General features: G+C 38.8%; 1 protein-coding gene across 13 annotated transcripts in view; it reads right to left on the bottom strand.

Annotated features, from left to right (window-relative positions):
• The window catches only part of mical2a (microtubule associated monooxygenase, calponin and LIM domain containing 2a), an 89,924-nt gene that overhangs the window by 30,844 nt on the left and 39,043 nt on the right, over positions 1 to 20,037 (bottom strand). For all 13 annotated transcript variants that reach the window (XR_007971922.1, XR_007971927.1, XM_052141502.1 and 10 more), the window contains exons 3-6: positions 9,658 to 9,865; positions 9,060 to 9,176; positions 5,640 to 5,741; positions 1,994 to 2,149 (exon numbers count right to left, since the gene is read on the bottom strand). Coding sequence is in view for 11 of the 13 variants with exons in the window: in XM_052141502.1 (XP_051997462.1) it covers positions 1,994 to 2,149; positions 5,640 to 5,741; positions 9,060 to 9,176; positions 9,658 to 9,865 (583 nt within the window). In the remaining 2 variants the exon portion in view is untranslated. The remainder of the gene's footprint in view (positions 1 to 1,993; positions 2,150 to 5,639; positions 5,742 to 9,059; positions 9,177 to 9,657; positions 9,866 to 20,037) is intronic.

The raw sequence follows: 20,037 nt of genomic DNA, 5'->3' as shown, positions 1-20,037 counted from the left end.
TCTTACTAGAATCTGTGTCAGAGTGTCAAGAGATTGATTCGTACACATCATATATTTATGTCTTTAAAGGTGCACTTTGTACACTGACCCCTAGTGGCCTGGATGAAGCATAATTTAAATTGAATAGTTTTCTGTTACCGATGCCATTGTAGAAATGAACTATTTACAGTCAGCCATGATTCATTTAAACCATGAGTGAAAGTGTCCAATAACAGGACGGTTACTGCGATTAAATGATTGGATTCGGCTGGTCATGTGATCAATTCATGGCTGCCCCTATTAGGGGAACCTCTCCATGTAGATTTAAACCACTTTTATAAAGTTACTGATATGATTGGAGTCTCATGTGAGTGCTCATGATTTTATAAATATGTTTTAAATTGATTATTCGTTTCTTTAGGAGTAAAACTTTTAAGGAGGAAAAAATGACTTAGTCCATATTTAACATAGGCTACATTCACACACAGAATTAGTGATTGACAACTTTCACTATTAAAGGAATATTCCGGGTTCAATACAAGTTAAGCTCAATTGACACCATTCATGGCATAATACAGATTACCACAAAAAAACATTGAGGTTACAGTGAGACACTTGAAGTGAATGGGGCCAATTTATGGAGGGTTTAAAGGCAGAAATGTGAAGCTTATAAGTTTATAAAAGCACTTACATTAATTCCTCTGTTATTTGAGCTGTAAAGTTGTTTAACTCGTAATTTTGACTGATGTTTTAGGGTTTGTTGACATTACATCATCATGGCAACGAATTGTAACATTGGCAATAACTTTACATAGAAAAGGTTAGTAAGCGATTTTATCACACCATAATCACATTTGACACACATTTTGTTTACGTCTTGTGGCTATACTTTTGAAATAGTGAGTATTTTAACCCAGATTTTTGCTTTTTTTAAAGAAAATGAGGGACGAGTCAAATTTTTTTTGTTGTTGTAATCAACATCATGCCACAAATGCAGTCGACTGAGCTTAACTTGTATTGAACCTGCAATATTCCTTTAACAAGCGTGACTCTCAAATTGTCATCTTCATACAACACCTTACGGGAGCGGCTCAAATACTGTCCTTGTATGAACAAATAACCAAAGTCAAGCCCCTTTTCTATTCTCACAATAGCCATAAATAACCATAGTGTAACCATACTGATAGTGACTAAAGTAAAGATGGCAAATTCCATAACACCAAACTGTTTGTGGATGTAAATGTAAACGCAGCAAAGTTCTAGCGGGAAGACTAGCAGCTGTACATCATCGCACCATTGGCTGGGTTATTCCTAGCCAATCACATGTAAGCCATTGCTTTATAAGTCCGCTCACAATCTATCACATTGCTGTTTCAGTGTGCTAACACGGCAACCTCCACCACCCCACCTCCACCCGTTGAGTCCCGTCCTGCACGGGGGTAGGCTCCTCGCCCCTGCCTCCTATCTCCGGCAGGATATGACGGTTCCGAGTACAACATCTTCGGACTGCCAGACAGGGCTTACGCCAAAGAGAGAGATTACTTTTCTGTATTATATTCATCAAATAAATGTCATCTTAAATCTCACTCAAGTCTGCAAGTCTTCCTGATAGAACCGTATTTATCACTCTCAAACAGGAATGAGAACCATATTCTGCTGCTATTTGAACATAGCCATACATTCTGTAAAATGAAAAATGTGATTCTCATGAGGTCAGTGTGAGTTTAAGTGAGGATTTTAAAGGAATTCAGTTTCAAAGGGGTACGAGTCACGACAGGTATACGAAGCTAACATATGTGTTTGAAGAAAGGAAGCTGGTAATCCCCTGGAGGATAAATATATGTGTGACAAATCACAGCAAGAGGAAGATAACAGAAGTATGACCGATTATAATGGCAGATAACACTAAAACACTTATAAAAAATTGTGGGTGGAATGCCATGAAGATGTGAAAGTGCAATGTATTTCTTTTAACAAAAGTTAGGTTGAGAGGTATTTATGGGTAATTTCATACCAGTCTTCTGTTTGAGATCCTGAAAGAATTTCTGATTGAAGATGAAGGCGACTCCACTTATCTCCTCAACCTTTGCCTCAGCTGTGGTGTTTCTGTTGATGAAGTTTGCCGTTATGGCAATGGCCAGTTTGCCACGAAATTCCTTCCTCCCGAACCCTTTGACAGCAAAAGAGTGAGGAAAATAATACATTTACTCGAGGCTCATTTCCTCCCACTCATGCCATCCCAGATGTGTATGACTTTCTTTGTTCTGCAGAAAACAAACAAAGATTTTTAGAAGAATATTTCAGCTCTGGGGTCCTTACAATGCAAGTGAATGGTGACCAGACCTTTCAAGGTCCACAAATCACATCAAGGGCAGCATAAAAGTAATCCATAAGACTCCAGTGGTTAATTATTGTCTTTAGAAGAAATATGATAAGTGTAGGTAAGAAATAGATAAATATTTAAGACCTTTTTTTTACTATAAATCTCCACTTTCACTTCCACATTCTGAAAGAGAAAGTGAAAGTAGAGATTTGTAGTAAAAAAAGATTTACTGTAAATATTGATCCATTTCTTACACAAAGCAATTGCATCACTTCAAAAGATATATTAAACCACTTGACTACTTTTAGGTCTGGACACCATTCACTTGCATTATATGGACCACCAAACTGAGATATTCTTTAAAAAATCTTTGTTTGTGTTCTTCAGAAGACAAAGTCATGCACATCTGGGATGGCACGAGGGTGGGCAAATCAATGTGAGTGGTGGTGGCGTAGTGGCTAAAGCACAGGGCTGTTAATCAGAAGGTCACAGGTTCTAACCCCACGGCCACCACCATTGTGACCTTGAGCAAGGCACTTAACACCAGGTTGCTCCGGGGGGATTGTCCCTGTAATAATTGCACTGTAAGCCAAATGCATAAATGTAAATGTAAATCTAAGGGAGTTAAAAAAAAAGTCCTCAGTCTGATTGCTTAGGAAAGCAAAAGCATTTCTCTCCTCAACAAGCCGTACGATCTGAGGTATCATTCATGTCTGTAGTACAAACAGTACAGAAAAATAAACCTTTAAAACCACTAACCCAAGCAATGGTGATGCTTGCCTTACATTAATGAGTGAAAGAAAGACAGTAATGGACAAATAAGATACATTTTGGCATAAAAAATCTGCTACTTTGAACCATTATTTTATGCTCAAAGAGGCTCAATCTTTGAGGCTCAATTAAGAAGGTAGAATTACTTTAACATAGCTGGGTGTTTCTTTAGCTTTGTTGGGCAATTACATATCCCCCAGGGGTTGATTTTTATTAAAAACAAACATATTATGACTTTTTGTTATATGAAGGTCACATTGAAATTGATCCAATATTAAACTATGCAAATCCATTATGAAAATACACATAATTATTTTTTGAAACTATGTTAATCTAAACAAATAATGCAATAAAAAACGATTTCAATATTTCTTATGTGAAAATGATTTCACATGTGGAGGCATTTCCACCACACCAAACAATTTCACTCCTAATAAAGTTTTTTTTTTTTAAGTCAGTGTACATGTTATTTAATCCACAAAATTGTCAGTGAAGAAGAGCATGCTCAAAATGAAATATAGGACATATTAGAAAACAAATTAAAATGAAGGTAAATATCACTTGTCAGCAGAGTATTTCTATTAGGCGTAATTTCCAATCAAGCAGTAATTTTGAAATATTATAGTGTGTATTTAGGATGCATAAAATGTTAGCTATGAAATTAGCCAAAAAACTCTGACATTTTATTTCAATAACGTTAAAAATGTAATTTCCATTACATTCATTTCCACCACAGAATTCTATTTAACATAATACAGAATTTGAGATGTGCTGGAAATGACACTGTGGTGGGAATTTTCATGAATTTCAGAAAAAATTACAAAAATGTCCTTGATGCATGTCAGGGCTGGACTGATAATCTGGTTTACTGGGCATTTTCCCAGTAGGTCGACACACTTTGGGGCAATCAGGGGCGGAATGGCCATCGGGAGAATCGAGCGAGCCGGTGGGTCGCCCGCGAAACGTGCCGAATGGGCCGCGATTAGCTAAAATGAGCCGCCACGTTATGCAGAATGGACCAAAAACTGCGCCGCTATATGCAGAAAAGGACAGCGAACATTACCCCCCTGATTTGGACATGGTGTAACAAATAGGGTACAAATGTTCATTTCAACAGCTGTTCAGCAGGTTGACTTTGATTGGTACACTTTGTTTAAAGGACTGCGCCTTTATTACCTCGCAGAATGGGATGGGGAGGAGTCTCTCTACCTTAAAAAATTATGTATGAGGCTCTACAGAGTGCTTATAAGAACAGATCTGTTTACAAGCCAGAATGTTCCATTACTGCAATACTGCTAACTCGATAGGACATCAGCTCTCCCCTTTGTCATCCGCATTACTCTCTCCAAGTCCACGTTGGGATAAATTTAACTTTCCCCAGACGCCCCAAACTACTTCACTTAATGTCCAAAAAAAGCTAGAAAAGCAGTTCCTTTTTTTTCCTAAGGTTACTCATAATTGGGCAGTGAGCTAAGATCCCATAGTTTGGAGGGGCCCACAAATGGCCTTTTTTGGGAAAAGCGTTTGATTAGGGATCAGTGAAAAGATGACGAAACTGGAAAACAGAGTCCAACAGACACACATCATCAGCTGAAAAGAGTTCACAAACCCTGAGTGGTCCTCAAGAGCACATGCTGATCCACTGATCTCATATGTAAACGGTGGGCGGCTGATGACATCATGCCGTATCGCTTTACACAGCAGAACTCGATTTTATGGCTTAATAACTTTCTTGGATGAAACAATCCATTCTAGGGACTTCGTCCAAGAGTGCCAGCCAAATTTTGTAGTTGCTGAGGTTGTTTTACAGATAGGAAGAGAGTAACAGAGAGTGGTTTTGGTTTATCTGGGAAGTTGTATTAGTGGTGCTTGCTAAGGCAAGGAAGCTAAGAATAAAAGTAGCAAGTAATAATAAGTGTTAACAAATTACATTTCTTTAGTTTTTTTATGCACCCTCATCTCATAACAAATCTGAATTGTGTTAAGCAGAGTGACACTTTCATTGTATGGAAAAAATGTAACGAGAATGAATGGCAACTGAGGTCTGTAGTCTCTGACATCTTTTTTGTGTTTGTGTTTTGTGTTGTTGTGGTCCTAAGTAATTCAGGCTTGGAACAACATGACAGTGTTTTTAAGTATTGAACACCCTAGCAACCACATACCAAAACACACCATCCACAACACCCTAGCATCGTGGTGGCAAATGTTGCACGGGCAAGCACTTCTCACATTTTCTTTTAGTCTTTTCTATTACAGAAAGTATTAGAATGCAAACAAATTTTAGACTTCGGTGAAATTTTTCCATTTATGCTACACTATCATATTTTAGGTTGTCTAATTTTAGTTACCGCTGGAGCAGTTTGCTTGTAGTCATAGAGACAGGATTATTATAGCTTCTCAGTTACTGTCTAAATGCAGCGGATTACATGTGTTAATTTTAGTACACATTATATATGTAGTTTAGTATGGCATACAGAATGAAAACTTTATTTCATCTGAGCTGAAATGGTGACCGAGCATAATGTCTGCGAAAGCATGATCATGAGTCATGTAAGGACATTCATACCTTCTAAAGAGTTTCGTCTACCATCAGCTCCCACCACCACATCAAAGTCAAAGTCAGCCACAGGATGATCCGCAGGCCGGATCTCCACCCTCCATCCCGGCCCTGTACAAACAAACACGCATATTTAGTGCAGGTAAACAGCCTTAAAAATCACAAATTATTGAATTACATTAGAGTAAAGGGTTCTCCTAGACACCAGTCAGATTAAATGGAGACCAATCGTGCGTTTTGCTTAAAGGTGACGTGTGAAACGTCACCTTTACACTACACTACTAATCTCATCATTTCAAAGAGGTTTTCCGAGGTTTCACTCCCACCATCTTCCATTGGTCTGTAAACAGATTGTCCCATCCCAAACAACATGCTCAAATAGTGGTGGTGGCGTAGTGGGCTAAAGCACACAACTGTTAATCAGAAGGTTGCTGGTTCGATCCCCACAGCCACCACCATTGTGTCCTTGAGGAAGGCACTTAACTCCAGGTTGCTCCGGGGGGATTGTCCCTGTAATAAGTGCACTGTAAGTCGCTTTGGATAAAAGCATCTGCCAAATGCATAAATGGAAATGGAGTGGTGGTGGCGTAGTGGGCTAAAGCACTAAACTGTTAAGCAGAAGGTTGCTGGTTCGATCCCAACAGCCACCACCATTGTGTGCTTGAGCAAGGCACTTAACTCCAGGTTGCTCTGGGGGGATTGTCCCTGTAATAAGTGCACTGTAAGTCGAGATTTTATAGCTCTACAATATGTACTATTGAGGAAGCGGGAGGTTTTTGTCTTAATAGCTCTTAACCTTCTTCCTGATGGAAGTATGGAGAAAAGAGAGTTGGCAGGGTGAGTGTCATCTTGTAGGATTCTAAGGCCTTTGCAACGAATACGGGCCTCGTAGATCTCACAGATTGGGGAGAGTTTGCAGCCAATGATTTTTGAGGCTGTATTCACTATCTAGCTGAGACCTCTGATTAAGGTGATTATCTGGTTAAACCTTTATTCCATAAAAAGGATAAATGATCCATAGAGTGTACTATTAAGAATATTTCTCCACATGTGATATGGAGACATTAAAACATGCTTTTTCTGCTATTCTATTCTGGAAAATCGAGACACTACTCTTGCTATTTATTCCACTGCATTTCTAAAATTTTTCACGTGTAATTTACCTAAATAATGATGTAATCTACATTAAAATACGTATAGACAAAATCAGCCTCGAGTGTATCTAAACTTCCTGAAAGATTTATGGGGCTATCACCTATTTGTAGGCTCATGACTTACTCTCATTTCTTTTAATCTTTGTATTCAATTTTCACTGCAATGTGTGTGCTTGACATTTCACAAATGTTTGATCTTGCGCCTCCAGAATGACCTGTGTCATTCTGGAGGCCTGTGAAGCTCAGTGGTAAAGACACTGGCTACCACACCTGGAGTTCGCTATAATAATATAATGTGGAGTGGTGGTGGTGTAGTGGTCTAAAGCACATAACTGGTAAACTGGTAATCAGAAGGTCACTGGTTCAATCCCCACAGCCACCACCATTGTGTCCTTGAGCAAGGCACTTAACTCCAGGTTGCTCCGGGGGGATTGTCCCTGTAATAAGTGCTCTGTAAGTCGCTTTGGATAAAAGCGTCTGCCAAATGCATAAATGTAAATGTAATCCAGGGCATGCTGAGTTACTCCAGCCAGGTCTCCTAAGCAACCAAATTGGCCCAGTAGATTCACATGGGGTAACCTCCTATAATGTCGTTCGTTCTTGGTAGGGTGGTGAGTTGAGCATCAATACCGTGGTGGATGGCGTGAAGCCTCCACATGTGCTATGTCTCCGTGGCAACGCACTTGACAAGCTGCGTGATAAGATGCGCAGGTTTATTGTCTCAGACGCGGAGGCAGCTTGGATTTGTCCTCCGACACCCGGAGTCACTACGTGACCACGAGGACTTAGAAGCGCATTGGGAATTCGGCTGGTAATTTCACATTTCCTCTAGAGTTTCAAAAGAGATCTCAACACTGTTTCAAACCGTGATCTGATTCATCAAGATACTAAGGTCCAAAAACCAAATATGAACACAAACATTTTTCACCAAGTTCAACCAAAAGCAAATTATCTGAGCTATGCTATCCCCATTTATTTTATAGCTCTACACTTTTACTGGAGGCCAACAATTGTCTCATATGTTTCTATTTTTATGTCTCCAAAGGAATTTTAGGCAAAACATCTGAGGTAAAGTTCATACTTACATTAAACATTACAGAGAACATCATTAAGTCTGCCAAGCTATTAAAGAGCAATACATTCTTCCTCTGGGGAGGACAGGAGCTGGGTGGTGCAAGAGGACAATAAATATCAATATAAAAATATTCTCCACCTAAGTTTACATCTGGCAGACTGTCATTGTACTTGTTGAACTATAGGTTGCTTTAAACAAAAATTATCTGTTAAATGGCAAATAACCTAATCTGAACAGCAAGGTGTATCAACAAGACTTAAAATGTTGCTCATGAATGCATTATGTAATCTTGCTTAGCACACTGCATTCCGAAAATATATTGTCACAGCAAGTCATACAACTACTGTCAAAAAAGCTAACCATCAAAGTTAAACATTGCGAACACAATTAATCCATTTAAGGCAAAATAAACCAGGGCTGTCTTGATGATTTTACATGATCCAATTGAACTTTAATCAGTACACTTGCATATCACCTCAAGAGCTTGGTGAAGTCCCAGCAACACGCTCTTTATTTAGAAAGCTTGTTTGTTTTTATCAGCCTGCTGTCAGTGCTGTTGACTGAGGAAAAATGGATAGTTCGTGGTCCAGAGCGAAGGGGTCCAATCAGCCAAGTGGAGAGAGGCCGCATATGGAAACAAGCTTCATTGCAATGTACCTGGATCATTCTTATTATGATGATCAAATAATTGTTTCTACATTTCTGTGATCTACAAATCTCATGAAATGAGATACAGTCAGAAAAAGTCTGTGGGTAACTAGTGAACACCATGCATGCTGTGTATTCATAAAATTACACTTGTATTCGGGAAGGGAAATATAAGCTGTGCATATGTGTAAATGTCTATATTTATACATAGAAACAGCAACAATACTCACACATGGGAACTCCTTCAATACTGTTTAAAAAGCATCTAATAAAGTTGTTGCCCTGAGTGTGAGGAGCTGTAATCTAGACAAGGGTGACTACTTTGAGGAAGCCAAAATATAACTAAAATAAAGTTTTGAGTTGGTCACATATTTCTCATATTTTCATTAGAGAAATTTTATGGCTTTGATGATTTACTATTATTGTAAAAAAAAAAAAAAAAAGTAACAATTACGGAATGAGTAGGTGTGTCCAACCTTTCACAGGTACTGTATGACTGATTTAATCTGTAGTGAGTGTGCTGTGGTCTGGACCAGGGTCCACCAGCCTTACCCTCGTTCTCTTGGTCCTCTGGGGGTTCCACCAGCTTAACAAACTCCACATTAACATGAAACTCCACACCGAGAACTAGAGCGATTTTCAGGAGCATGAGCTGGAGCTGCTGAATGCCTGCCAAAGCCAGCCAGAACAAAAACCATCAGCCTTCAGAGTCACACTAACACTGCGTCACCAACAAAAACACCAACCAGTAAAACGATGCAGAAATTGGCGTGACGTTTTAATTAGAGCTCCACTATTTGGATAGTTCTCCACAAAATTGTAATTCTGTCATCATTGCTTTTCCACAAAATTAAAGAGTATGGGGATTGGACCTGTCAAGCTCCAAAATGGACAAAAAAAAGTGCTGTATGGCATGTGTGCTACATATTCCAAGTCTTTAAATACATAAGATAGCTTTGTGTCAGGAAGAGATTGAAATTTAAGTCATTATTCACTAAAACATCTTTTCATATGCAGTATATTGCATACGCTGATAAAGTTAGGACTATCAGATGAAAGAAAATAACTTAAAAATGACTCCTCTTAAAAAGGACATTGCTTAAAACATGATTAAAAAACAGATCTCTAGAGAGGTTGCTTGAAAACTCACTGATATGGTCTATCGCTCCAGCGCAGAACTTGCCGTAGAACTTCTTGGCTCCCAAACCCCTGAGGTCATGAATCGTGTAGGGCCACAGATGCAAGACGTTGTTCCTTGAGAATGTATCTCTCTTCTCTATCACCACCACTTTGGCTCCGAGAAAAGCCAACTCGATCGCGGTCCGCAAACCACATGGCCCCCCTCCAATTATCAAGCACTGTGAAAGTTACCATTAGAAATTGAAGTGCAAGAATTGAACAAAACTCACTATTTTCAGGGTTACAAAGTCAGCACGATACAGCATTCGCAACCCTATTTCACTTATGCAGTGTGATGCATTTCCGTATGAAACAAAATGAAAAAAAGTAGGATGGCACATTTATCTATCGAAAATAATTCAATTGTGAAAAGCGGAGCAAGACCTGATATTGACCTGACCTAGCTATTATTGCTAACTATTTACATGATTTTAGAAAGGCTGCAGTACCAAAAAAAGTAGCTTAAACAAAACATAAATAGCTATTTAACAATTGGTTAACATTATTTTCCACACAGCCTATGTAAGTGACATCAGTTGAAAAGGAAAGTCATTTTAGAGGTGAATCAAGCTATAACATTTTGATGAAAGATTACAAAGGCAAACTTCCTTTTTGAAATATTGTACCAGGAACTTACAATAAATTGCATCCATTTTGATTCCATTAACCTCATACAAGGGTTACACTTTTGTTTTTCAGATATCTTTTCCTTTTTACATATTTTAACACTGTTTTTGGGTGTTTGTTTTTTTAATTCAAGGGAATTCAAGGCCTATTTGATTTTGCGGTGCGCACACAACTCCTACACTTTCAGCATGCATCCTGGACAGAAAAAGCTCAAAGAAAAGAGAACGTAGCACCAATACAAATGTTTACTAAAACATCACATCATTACAAGTGCCAATAGCTGCAGGCGTGTGTGTGATTTCCTCAGCATTAAACCATAATTACAGCTCTGTTGTATTAAGGCATGATTCATACATCAGGTTTCTAAGAACACATGAAGTCAAGACGTCAGGTTCCGGGACGTGTCTTGGAATGCCTGCTGAGGGTATGACTTCATTCCCTCTGTATTAGTGATGAGACCGCTTTTATGTGGAGAGATGATCTCCATACAAATCTATTCTTGAGTCACAGAATTAAGTAACTGCTTGAATTCTTTCTCTTTCTATCACGCAAACCTTCAAGCTTCTGTCCAGATGGCGCCATGTGACCTTTCTCTTTTTGATCCTTTCATTTCCTACCCACAAAGTCAAACACAACTTCAGGATAGTTAATTAACCAGAAATAAAATGAAAGTAGGGGTGAGGGCGGCAAGCACTTCCTGTCAAAATGTGTGTACGAAAGAGACTCCAGACTGCATTGCTGGGATCAATATTGTCATACCCAGGAGAGTCAGCCTCTCTTGATTCTAGATCTTATCACTTTTATGTAGATCTCAGCGTCTGTGGTGGCTGTTTACAGCTCACAGTCTAACAAAAGCCCAGATGACATCAGCTTTAACTTACAGTAATAAAAAAGACAGATATTTCAACATTCTGTGGTTTTATGTGTGTGCGCATTTTAACCCTGTTACTCGCAAGTGTATTTTTCTTATCTACACTTTTGGGTACCAAACTGTCCCCGGAATTTCAGTAAATCTGAATAAACTTGCAGACTTTCTTAAAGGTAAAATTATTAAATAAATAATGTTCTTTTAATTCTAAAAATGCAACATGTTTTCTTTTTGGGGGTAGGGTTTGGGTTAGTCTGTAGAAATTATAATTTCTAAATATAATATAATATATGTTTATATTAAATATAATATATGTTCTTCTAAAAATATAAAAAATACAGAAAGTTTTTTGTGAGTGTTAGGTTTAGGGGTAGGAGAAAGAATCTATAGTTCTATCGGGAAGACACGCAGGCTTGAGTGAAGTTTGAGATGCCATTTATTTGATAGATGTAAAACGGGAGGTGATGTCTCTCTCTTTGGTGTAAGCCCCGTCCGGCAGTCCAAGGGAGTTGTACCCAGAACCGTCATGTCCTGCCGGAGATAGGAGGCAGGGGCGAGGAGCCTACCCCCCTGCGGGACAGGGCTCAACTGGTGGTGGTGGGGAGGTGGAGGTTGCAGTGTTAGCACACCAAAACAACAATGTGATAGATTGTGAGCGGACTTATAAAGCATTGGCTTACATGCAATTGGCTAGGAGTTACCCAGCTAATGATTTGATGATGTACACCTGCTGGTCTTCCCGCTAGAACTACGCTCCACTTCCATTTCTTACAGTATAAAAATCATTATGTCTATGCAGAGTCCTCATAATGATAGCTGCACCAACATGTGCGTGCGTGTGCACGTGCGTGCCTGTGTGTGTGTGTGTGTGTGTGTGTGTGTGAAAATCAGGGTTGAAAGTATTAATAAGTGCGTGTGTAGATGAGAAACAAGGTTAAAAATAATATCAATATGTGTGTGTGTGTGTGTGTGTGTGTGTGTGTGTGTGTGTGTGTGTGTGTGTGTGTGTGTGTGAAAAACAGGGTTGAAACAGTTTGAAAATATCAAGGTGTGTGTGTGTGTGCGTGCGTGCGAAAGTGTCTTATTTGTGGGTAACATTGTTGAAAGTATCAATAAGTGCGTGTGTAGATGAGAAACAAGGTTAAAAATAACATCAATATATGTGTGTGTGTGTGTGTGTGTGTGTGTGTGTGTTTGTAAGAAGCAGAAGCATGAGTACAGTATGTGTGTGTTTTTAGGAAAGGGGAGGGGGGGGTGGTGGGGGGTAAAGACAGACAGTGAAAGCAAGTGAGTATTAAATGCCTGAGGGGTGATCTGTTATTCATCAGTGCTTCAGGTATGAGGTTGGCAGAAGCAGGTAGCTGAGGGTACTGTCTGGACAGGCCTGTCTCTTCTCCTTTTGATTACACTGGATGGGCCAGTTACCACCAGCAGAGACTGATAGGCCAGGTGCACTCTCTCTCTCTCTCTCTCTCTCTCTCTCTCTCTCTGTTTGTCTTTACCTTAGCTAAAAGCCACAGAGAATGAACAAAGCCTCTTTATTCAGAACAGATACAGAGCCATGCAAGCACTCCCAGGAGTTGATTTACAGTCCCCACAGACTAATGACACACTTCATCAGTCAGACAGATATGAACACAATGATAACGCTTATTGTTTCTGCTCATCCCCACCCTGAAAACTGTGCATTATATAAGTCCAGAGGTGAGGCTTCCTGTTGAGTCAGTGTAAAACTGTTTCCTGTCCATCAGTGGACATCTGATGTCAGTTTGGTGTTTTTTTTTCTTCTCAATGGCTGCCCATAGGGAACCAAAGTCACATAGAGATCTCATTAATATCTTAACTGTCTCCTAGACACAGATGAGATAAAGTTGATACCAAAAGGGATAGTTCACTCAAAAATGAAAACTCTGTCATCATTTACCCAAATTGCACAACATTCTTTCTTCTATAGAACACAAAAAGCCTCAGTCACCATTCACTTTCATTGTATGGAAAAAGGATGCAATGAAAGCAAATGCTGAGTGAGACTGTCTTTCTGCCTAGTATCTTATTTTGTGTTCCATGGAACAAAGAAATTAATACGGGTTTGGAACAACACAAGGGTGAGTAAATTATGACAGTATTTTCTTTCAATCGAAAAACAACTTGGAGCTCCATTAAATCTCCAGAACAATGGAAATCAAATACAATTTTCCATTGGAGTGCATCATCTTTTACAAATCCAGCCAATCATTGTACAAGTCAATGTCAGCGGCAGAATCTCAGAGACCTGCCAATGTTGCCTCTCTTATCTTATGGAAAAGTCTGCAGAACAGGAATTGGCGGCATGACCTGCCAGATGAGGCTTCCTGGTTAAAGCCATCGTATGTAACGGACCAACAGTCACTTCTGACACATACCAGCAGAACACAGACCACCTTACTGTAGAATCAAATCTTTAAACACTCATGCACTTAGTCTGGTTTTCAAACAATGTGATCACAGTTTGCTTGAGTGCTTGAACAGTTTGCTAAATTAGAGTTCACACCGGCAGAGAAAGCTAATTAATCAACTGAAGCAGCCCACCAGGAGAGCTGCCTGGACTCAGAGGCAATCATGCTTGCATGGGAACAAAATCATTTAAAGGTGCACTCAGTAACTTTTGCATTTGTGTCATCTTGGACCTACAGTGACACCTAGTGGCGTGGATGCAACATCATTCAAAATCAATAGTTTTTAGTTAAAGGTGCCATTGTAGAAACTCACTATAGCCTTGATTATTGTATCCAAAGATGAAAGTGTCCCATATCAAGGCGGTTACTGAGATTAAGCAAGCGGTATGTGGCTGGTCATGTGATTCCAACATGGCACCGCCCATGAGGGGACTCTCTCCATGTAAAATAAAACAGCTTTAATAAGACTACTGATATGACTGACCTAAATTTCAAAATGACTATTAATTTCTTTAGGAGTAAAACTTTTTTAATATGGAAAAAAATTACTGAGTGCACCATTAAAGGTGCAATATGTAATATATTTACTCTACTAAAGCATACAATGATCATAATATTTTATCAGAGATTTAGGAAACATGCTAAGTTGAAATACTGGCTTCTCTGAAAACAATGCTACAGTAGGTATATTCCACTTTGAAATCTCCATTCTGGGCCGGAATTTCTATTTGTGTTTTGGTCTGTGTGATCCTGCCCATTTTCCAATAGTCTTTCGACATCCCAGGTTGCCAGATTTGAAACAAGTTAGTGGGTAAACACAGCACTCATGGAAGCCAGCAATACATCTAGCTAACATTGAGAGAGTTATAAAAGATCCACATGAGCTGGTTTATAATTTTCGAACAATAAAAACATTGTAAACGTATTCATTAGCTTGATCAACTTACAGTGTAAGGCTTGCCGCTTGCCTTTGTTAGTTTGCTCGTTCCTGTTGCGTGTCCTCAACTCTGGCAACCCACGTGAGCTTCGAGTCTGGGGAGGAGGGGCGGGAGAGACGACTCTCCAATATTTTTAATTTGGACTGCAGTTCCCATTTTAAACGCTTGATGTCAATGTTACATATTGCTCCTTTAAGAATGGTGAAACGGATGATAAAGCCCAGTGTACACTACGTTTCTGGCTACAATTCTGAAGTCTGAGAAAGTTTTAGGAAATTTTCTTTCAAAAATAGGGTTACAGCGAGGCACTTACAATGGAAGCGAATAGGGCTAATTTTTGGAGGTTCAAAGGGAGAAATGTGAAGCTTGTTTTTTTTTTTTATAAAATCACTTACATTAATTCTTCTGTTAAAAATGGTGTATTATTTGAGCAGTAAAGTTGTTTAAATCATTGTTTTGTGGGACTACAGGGTTCACGGCATTATGTTGTCATGGCAACAAAGTAAAACTGGATATAACTTTACACAGAAAAGGCTAGTAAGCATTTCATCTCACTAAAATCATGTTTACACATATATCGCTTAATGTCTTGTGGCTATTGTCCTGTTTTATGTGAAGTCACTGTATGACCGCCCCACCAGGTTTGTGACCAAAATTCCATATTCCTTCATTTTGCTGTGCTGTGTTATTCATAACACCCAGTGTTGTCATAATTCATGAGTTAAATGTTAAAACCCTACATTTATATAGACAGGATCATCACAGACATTTTGTAATATTTTGACCAAATCAGAGCATAAAACAACACAAAAATGTATAACTTCTGAATGAAAGATGTTCACTGTGATGTACCGGTAAGTGTGTGCACTCGCCGGTCACACAACAGACTCGCCGCCATACGGAGGTAAATCGTGGATAAAATATATTTAAATGGGGAATGAAATGGAGAATAAAATTTTCCTTGATTTTTAGACATAAATAACTGTACTATAACCCCCCCCCACCACCACCACGACCACCCCCGCTGAAACATCTCATTTGTAAATCTGTCTGTTTGTAACGTCATGATACATTGCTCATTTGTATTTACACATCCCACAACATGCATCATTGAACCGTTGGCCCTGCCAACCGAATCTTCAATCCGTGGATAACTATTCCTAACATAACACCAAAGGGGACCTATCTGGACTATTTTTGAATATATTCATGCACTACACAGACATCTTTGACCACTTGATACATACTGTCTGATACAAATATCTCGTGCCACTTTTAAAAGACGCAGTGTCAAGTTACAACTTGCAAGAAGCAATTCTCATTCATTCAGCGGCTGCCTGTGTTGCTTTAAGACTATTTTTAGACCTTTGAGCGCTATTTTTAATTGTTGGGGTATGTAAACATAGGACGTGTTTGATGATGGACATCTTGCAATGTGCACCTCAGTTCGCCTTCAGTATGTATGTGCATAATTTCACCGTTCTTTGGACTATGATGATGTGTTCATTTTTGTCAGCTCATGTCAGTGTGGACTGCTTGTGAATCAGTCATAATACAATTCCAGCTTCGCAAAGGAACTGTTATTGAAGGAGAAGGAAGTTAAAAACACTTAAAAAAACATAAGTAAACCATTTCATTCATGAATATTTAAAATGTCATGACTGTTTGATAGATTATGGTGCTGATGTGCTTCAGATGTGCTACAATTATAAAAAATAGCACTTCATGGCCCCTTTAAATGTCCGTGAAAGTCAAATTTGGCAATATTTGTGATGACCTCAGACCTTTATACCTTTCCTGGGACTTGGCATGGATCAAAAGCCTTTTTTGAGGGTTTTTTTATATCATTTTACGGGTTTTACCATTCACCACCATTGTTTTTCTCCCACTCATGGTCACAAAATATGGGGAAAAAGGGACATCACTGAAACAGGTCAATAAGTTTGAAATTATTTCAATTTGTGATTATTTCAAGGTTTACAGATTGGCCCCATTACCTTTTTTTTAAAGAAAAGAACATTTTGTAGTAATAAACATTATGCCACAAATGCTGTTGATTGAGCTTAACTTGTATTGAACATGAATTTAATATTCCATTAATGAAGATTTGAGTATTGAAGAAATGCTGATTTTGTTCACTGAGTTTGTCAGAACGGATGCTGTCTTGTTACTTAAAGCGACTAGTCAACGCTGCCAAGTCGTGACTAGGATGTACAGTATATTGTACAGTCTAACATGTAGATGTCGCACAGTCTGGCTTGGCTTTATGCAACATTTCACCAAGGTCAGATCGTACAATCTTAAAAGACAGAAAATACTTTAAAGTACACATCAGGCTTAAGACAACAGAGTTTGGTGACGAGTCATACTCTGCAATGTCACGGTAAGATTGGTTATAGTGTCCATGCTGCATCAGACCACTTAATTGTGTTGATCATGAGTCACAAAGCCACAGCTGTAAGCATATGTCTAACAGATTGCACACACATTCTCAAACGCACACAGACAGAAAGAGAGTAACTCAACTTTTCCAATGTGGAAAACAGTGCCTCTTTGGTTGGGATTACAAAGTGACTCGTAGCTCCAGTCTGGGTCAAGAGCTCACACTGCTTAGACTGAGGATGGGCTCCAAGTATTTACCACAAAATCCTGTAGTGAACCACTACACTTCCTTGAAAAACAGCTCAAAAATGTAAAAGGAAGAATCAGAAGCACACTCTCTTTGACTTCTCTGTATTTAAGGCTCACTCTGTGAAATGGGTGCCATTAGAATTTTGAAAAGGTGAATTTTAAAGCAAATTTGTTTAAGATTTTACACATTGTAGCTCAAAAGAATGTCTTCAGAGTTGGGGTTTGGGTTAGGCTGTATGGTTAATAAAATATGCATTATTTTTCAGTGTTTCAAATCATTTACAACTGAAAACAACTCGCTTTACAACTCATTGTGGCTCTACTCAGTGGACCATTCTGGAGCTCACATGTGCCCATACGTTCAACAACACTTCCAGCTTCGCCCACTGGAGGCAGTGGTTCGAATTTCAGTAAGCACAGACCGATTTCAGCAGCAGAACTTTCAACCTACTGTTGTCAAATCAACAGTGAAAACAGTCTGGCATATCAATGTCAAAGAGTACAAAGTCAAAATCACTCTTCTGCAATCATAAAAGTTTTATCTGGAAAGGCTATACAAACTTTATGATAAAACGTTTGATTTTGTAGAGGAAATGATAATACAGCAGCATAAAACAATAAAACTGGCGCCGGCATGCTCTTCTCCTAGTTGATAAAAGAGAGAATGATCTCATATCCTGAACAGTCAGTGAACCTGGCAGATAGTTGTAGGCTGGGTGAGGACTGATATCATGTCACTCTTCCTAAATCACACTGTTTTTTTACTTCTACAAACTCAAGTCACAACAGGACGGACAGGCAGATGGGACGTAATTCAACAGGAAGTTAAAACCCTTTCTCCTATCCCAGCTTAATGTGTAGAGACAACTATAAGTAAGGCAATCATAGGTTGATTTCCTGGAGAGTCTATGCAAAGCTACACGTTGTGTGCATAATACCAGGAAATATTGTGCCTGAGAAGAAATTCAAACTGGCAAGAGGCAAATTCTGCATATGGCTGTTTAAGTATTCTTAATAATGATCCATTATGTAGTTACAGCATACCTGGTCTGTCTGCATGAAACAGTGGCATTAAGGAAAGCTGTGCTGGATATGATTAAAGTGTGGAGAACAGCCTTTAGTCAGTCACTACTGTATATAATTACCATCTTTATTACAGAGGTAAATGATACCCTAAAAGAGCTGCATAATTACACTCCTTCAGATCATGAAACATAGTGGGTGTTTATGGCCAGTATGAAGTGAACTTGATAAATTCTGTTCACTTTGAAACTTCAAACACTCACTAACAATAAGGTTGGCTTGGATCCATGTTGACTTTCAAAGTGTGTGTGTGTGTGTGTGTGTGTGTGTGTGTGTGTGTGTGTGTGTGTGTGTGTGTGTGTGTGTGTGTGAGCGTGTATTTATCACTTTGTGGGGACCAAATGTCCCCATAAGGATAGTAAAACCCGAAATTTTTGACCTTGTGGGGACATTTTGTTGGTCCCCATGAGGAAAACAGCTTATAAATCATACTAAATTATGTTTTTTGAAAATGTAAAAATGCAGAAAGTTTTCTGTGAGGGTTAGGTTTAGGGGTAGGGTTAGGTTTAGGGGATAGAATATAAAGTTTGAACAGTATAAAAACCATTATGTCTATGGAAAGTCCCCATAAAACATGGAAACACAACGTGTGTGTGTGTGTGTGTGTGTGTGTGTGTGTGTGTGTGTGTGTGTGTGTGTGTGTGTGTGTGTGTGTGTGTGTGTGTGTGTGTGTGTGTGTTTGAAAGGGGAAGTTCTCATAATGAACATCCAAAGAGTCTGATCTTCTAAAATATTCATATCTGCTGAGTGATGCTAAGATCTGTAAAGCATTGGCAGACTGATCCTCAGAAAGGTTTTAAACGGGTACTGCTGGCTCTAAAACTGTGTCAGAGGGTATTTAAAGAGATATATTGTTTATATTAATACACTTACTTTTTCAGTGGCCCCCCAAAAGTGTTTGGACTCCTAAGCCACACTTAAAAGTGTATTAATGTCATTGCATTAGATTACAAAACATCACACCAAGTGGCACCTGCAACAAATTATGCTTTCGCTCATAAATAACTTCCCTTTTCTGAGTCATTTTGCAATTAGTTTTAACCAAGTGGTCTCATTTTTACAGGTCATTTGTAATGGATGTATGAAGTCAATTGCTCTCAAGTTTACACAGGTGTTTTAGCAGAGCAACCACATGTGTAGGTCATCAAATTGACTATGGAGAATTTCACATTTGTATTTTCTTCTTAGGAAAGAAAACAAAACAATATGTAACAATATAATGCTTTAATAAAATTTTCCAAACAAAGCCTTCCACAGTATAAAGATAGAAATGAACTAAAATAACACTAGTTGAATGAACTAGTCTCCATGTTGGTTGTATATTCATTGCAACAGGCATTAAATCTCTCTCATATTCCACAATATTAATCAGCCAGCACACTGTGGCTATCCATTTTGTTACAGCAATTGTGAAGCTGCGTTCATGATTCGTTTCAGGGTGTCAGCACCAACGTCAAGTTCCACATTGAACTCCAACTGAACAGCACTTGCTGACAAAAGTCTCATTCTGTGTTTTGGTGATAGTAAAGATTTGGTGTGCTTTTGTGGTAATTTATATACGTCTACTTAGGGTGAAAAATACATGATTTCAGTCACAAGTTCCATCTAGGCTTGTTTTGTACTACAAATAGTGTTAAGAGCTCCGTTCTACATAATTTTATCACTGACACTGAACCACTGCTGTATGTGTGTTGTGGTGTTCGCCTCACTGTAACGGACATATCACAAACTAAGGTTCTGGCCTCCAAACAAGTGTTTTGCTGTTTTAT

Source organism: Xyrauchen texanus, chromosome 2, assembly GCF_025860055.1.
Source record: "Xyrauchen texanus isolate HMW12.3.18 chromosome 2, RBS_HiC_50CHRs, whole genome shotgun sequence".
Taxonomy (NCBI): domain Eukaryota; kingdom Metazoa; phylum Chordata; class Actinopteri; order Cypriniformes; family Catostomidae; genus Xyrauchen; species Xyrauchen texanus.
This window is presented reverse-complemented; position numbering and strand designations above follow the sequence as displayed.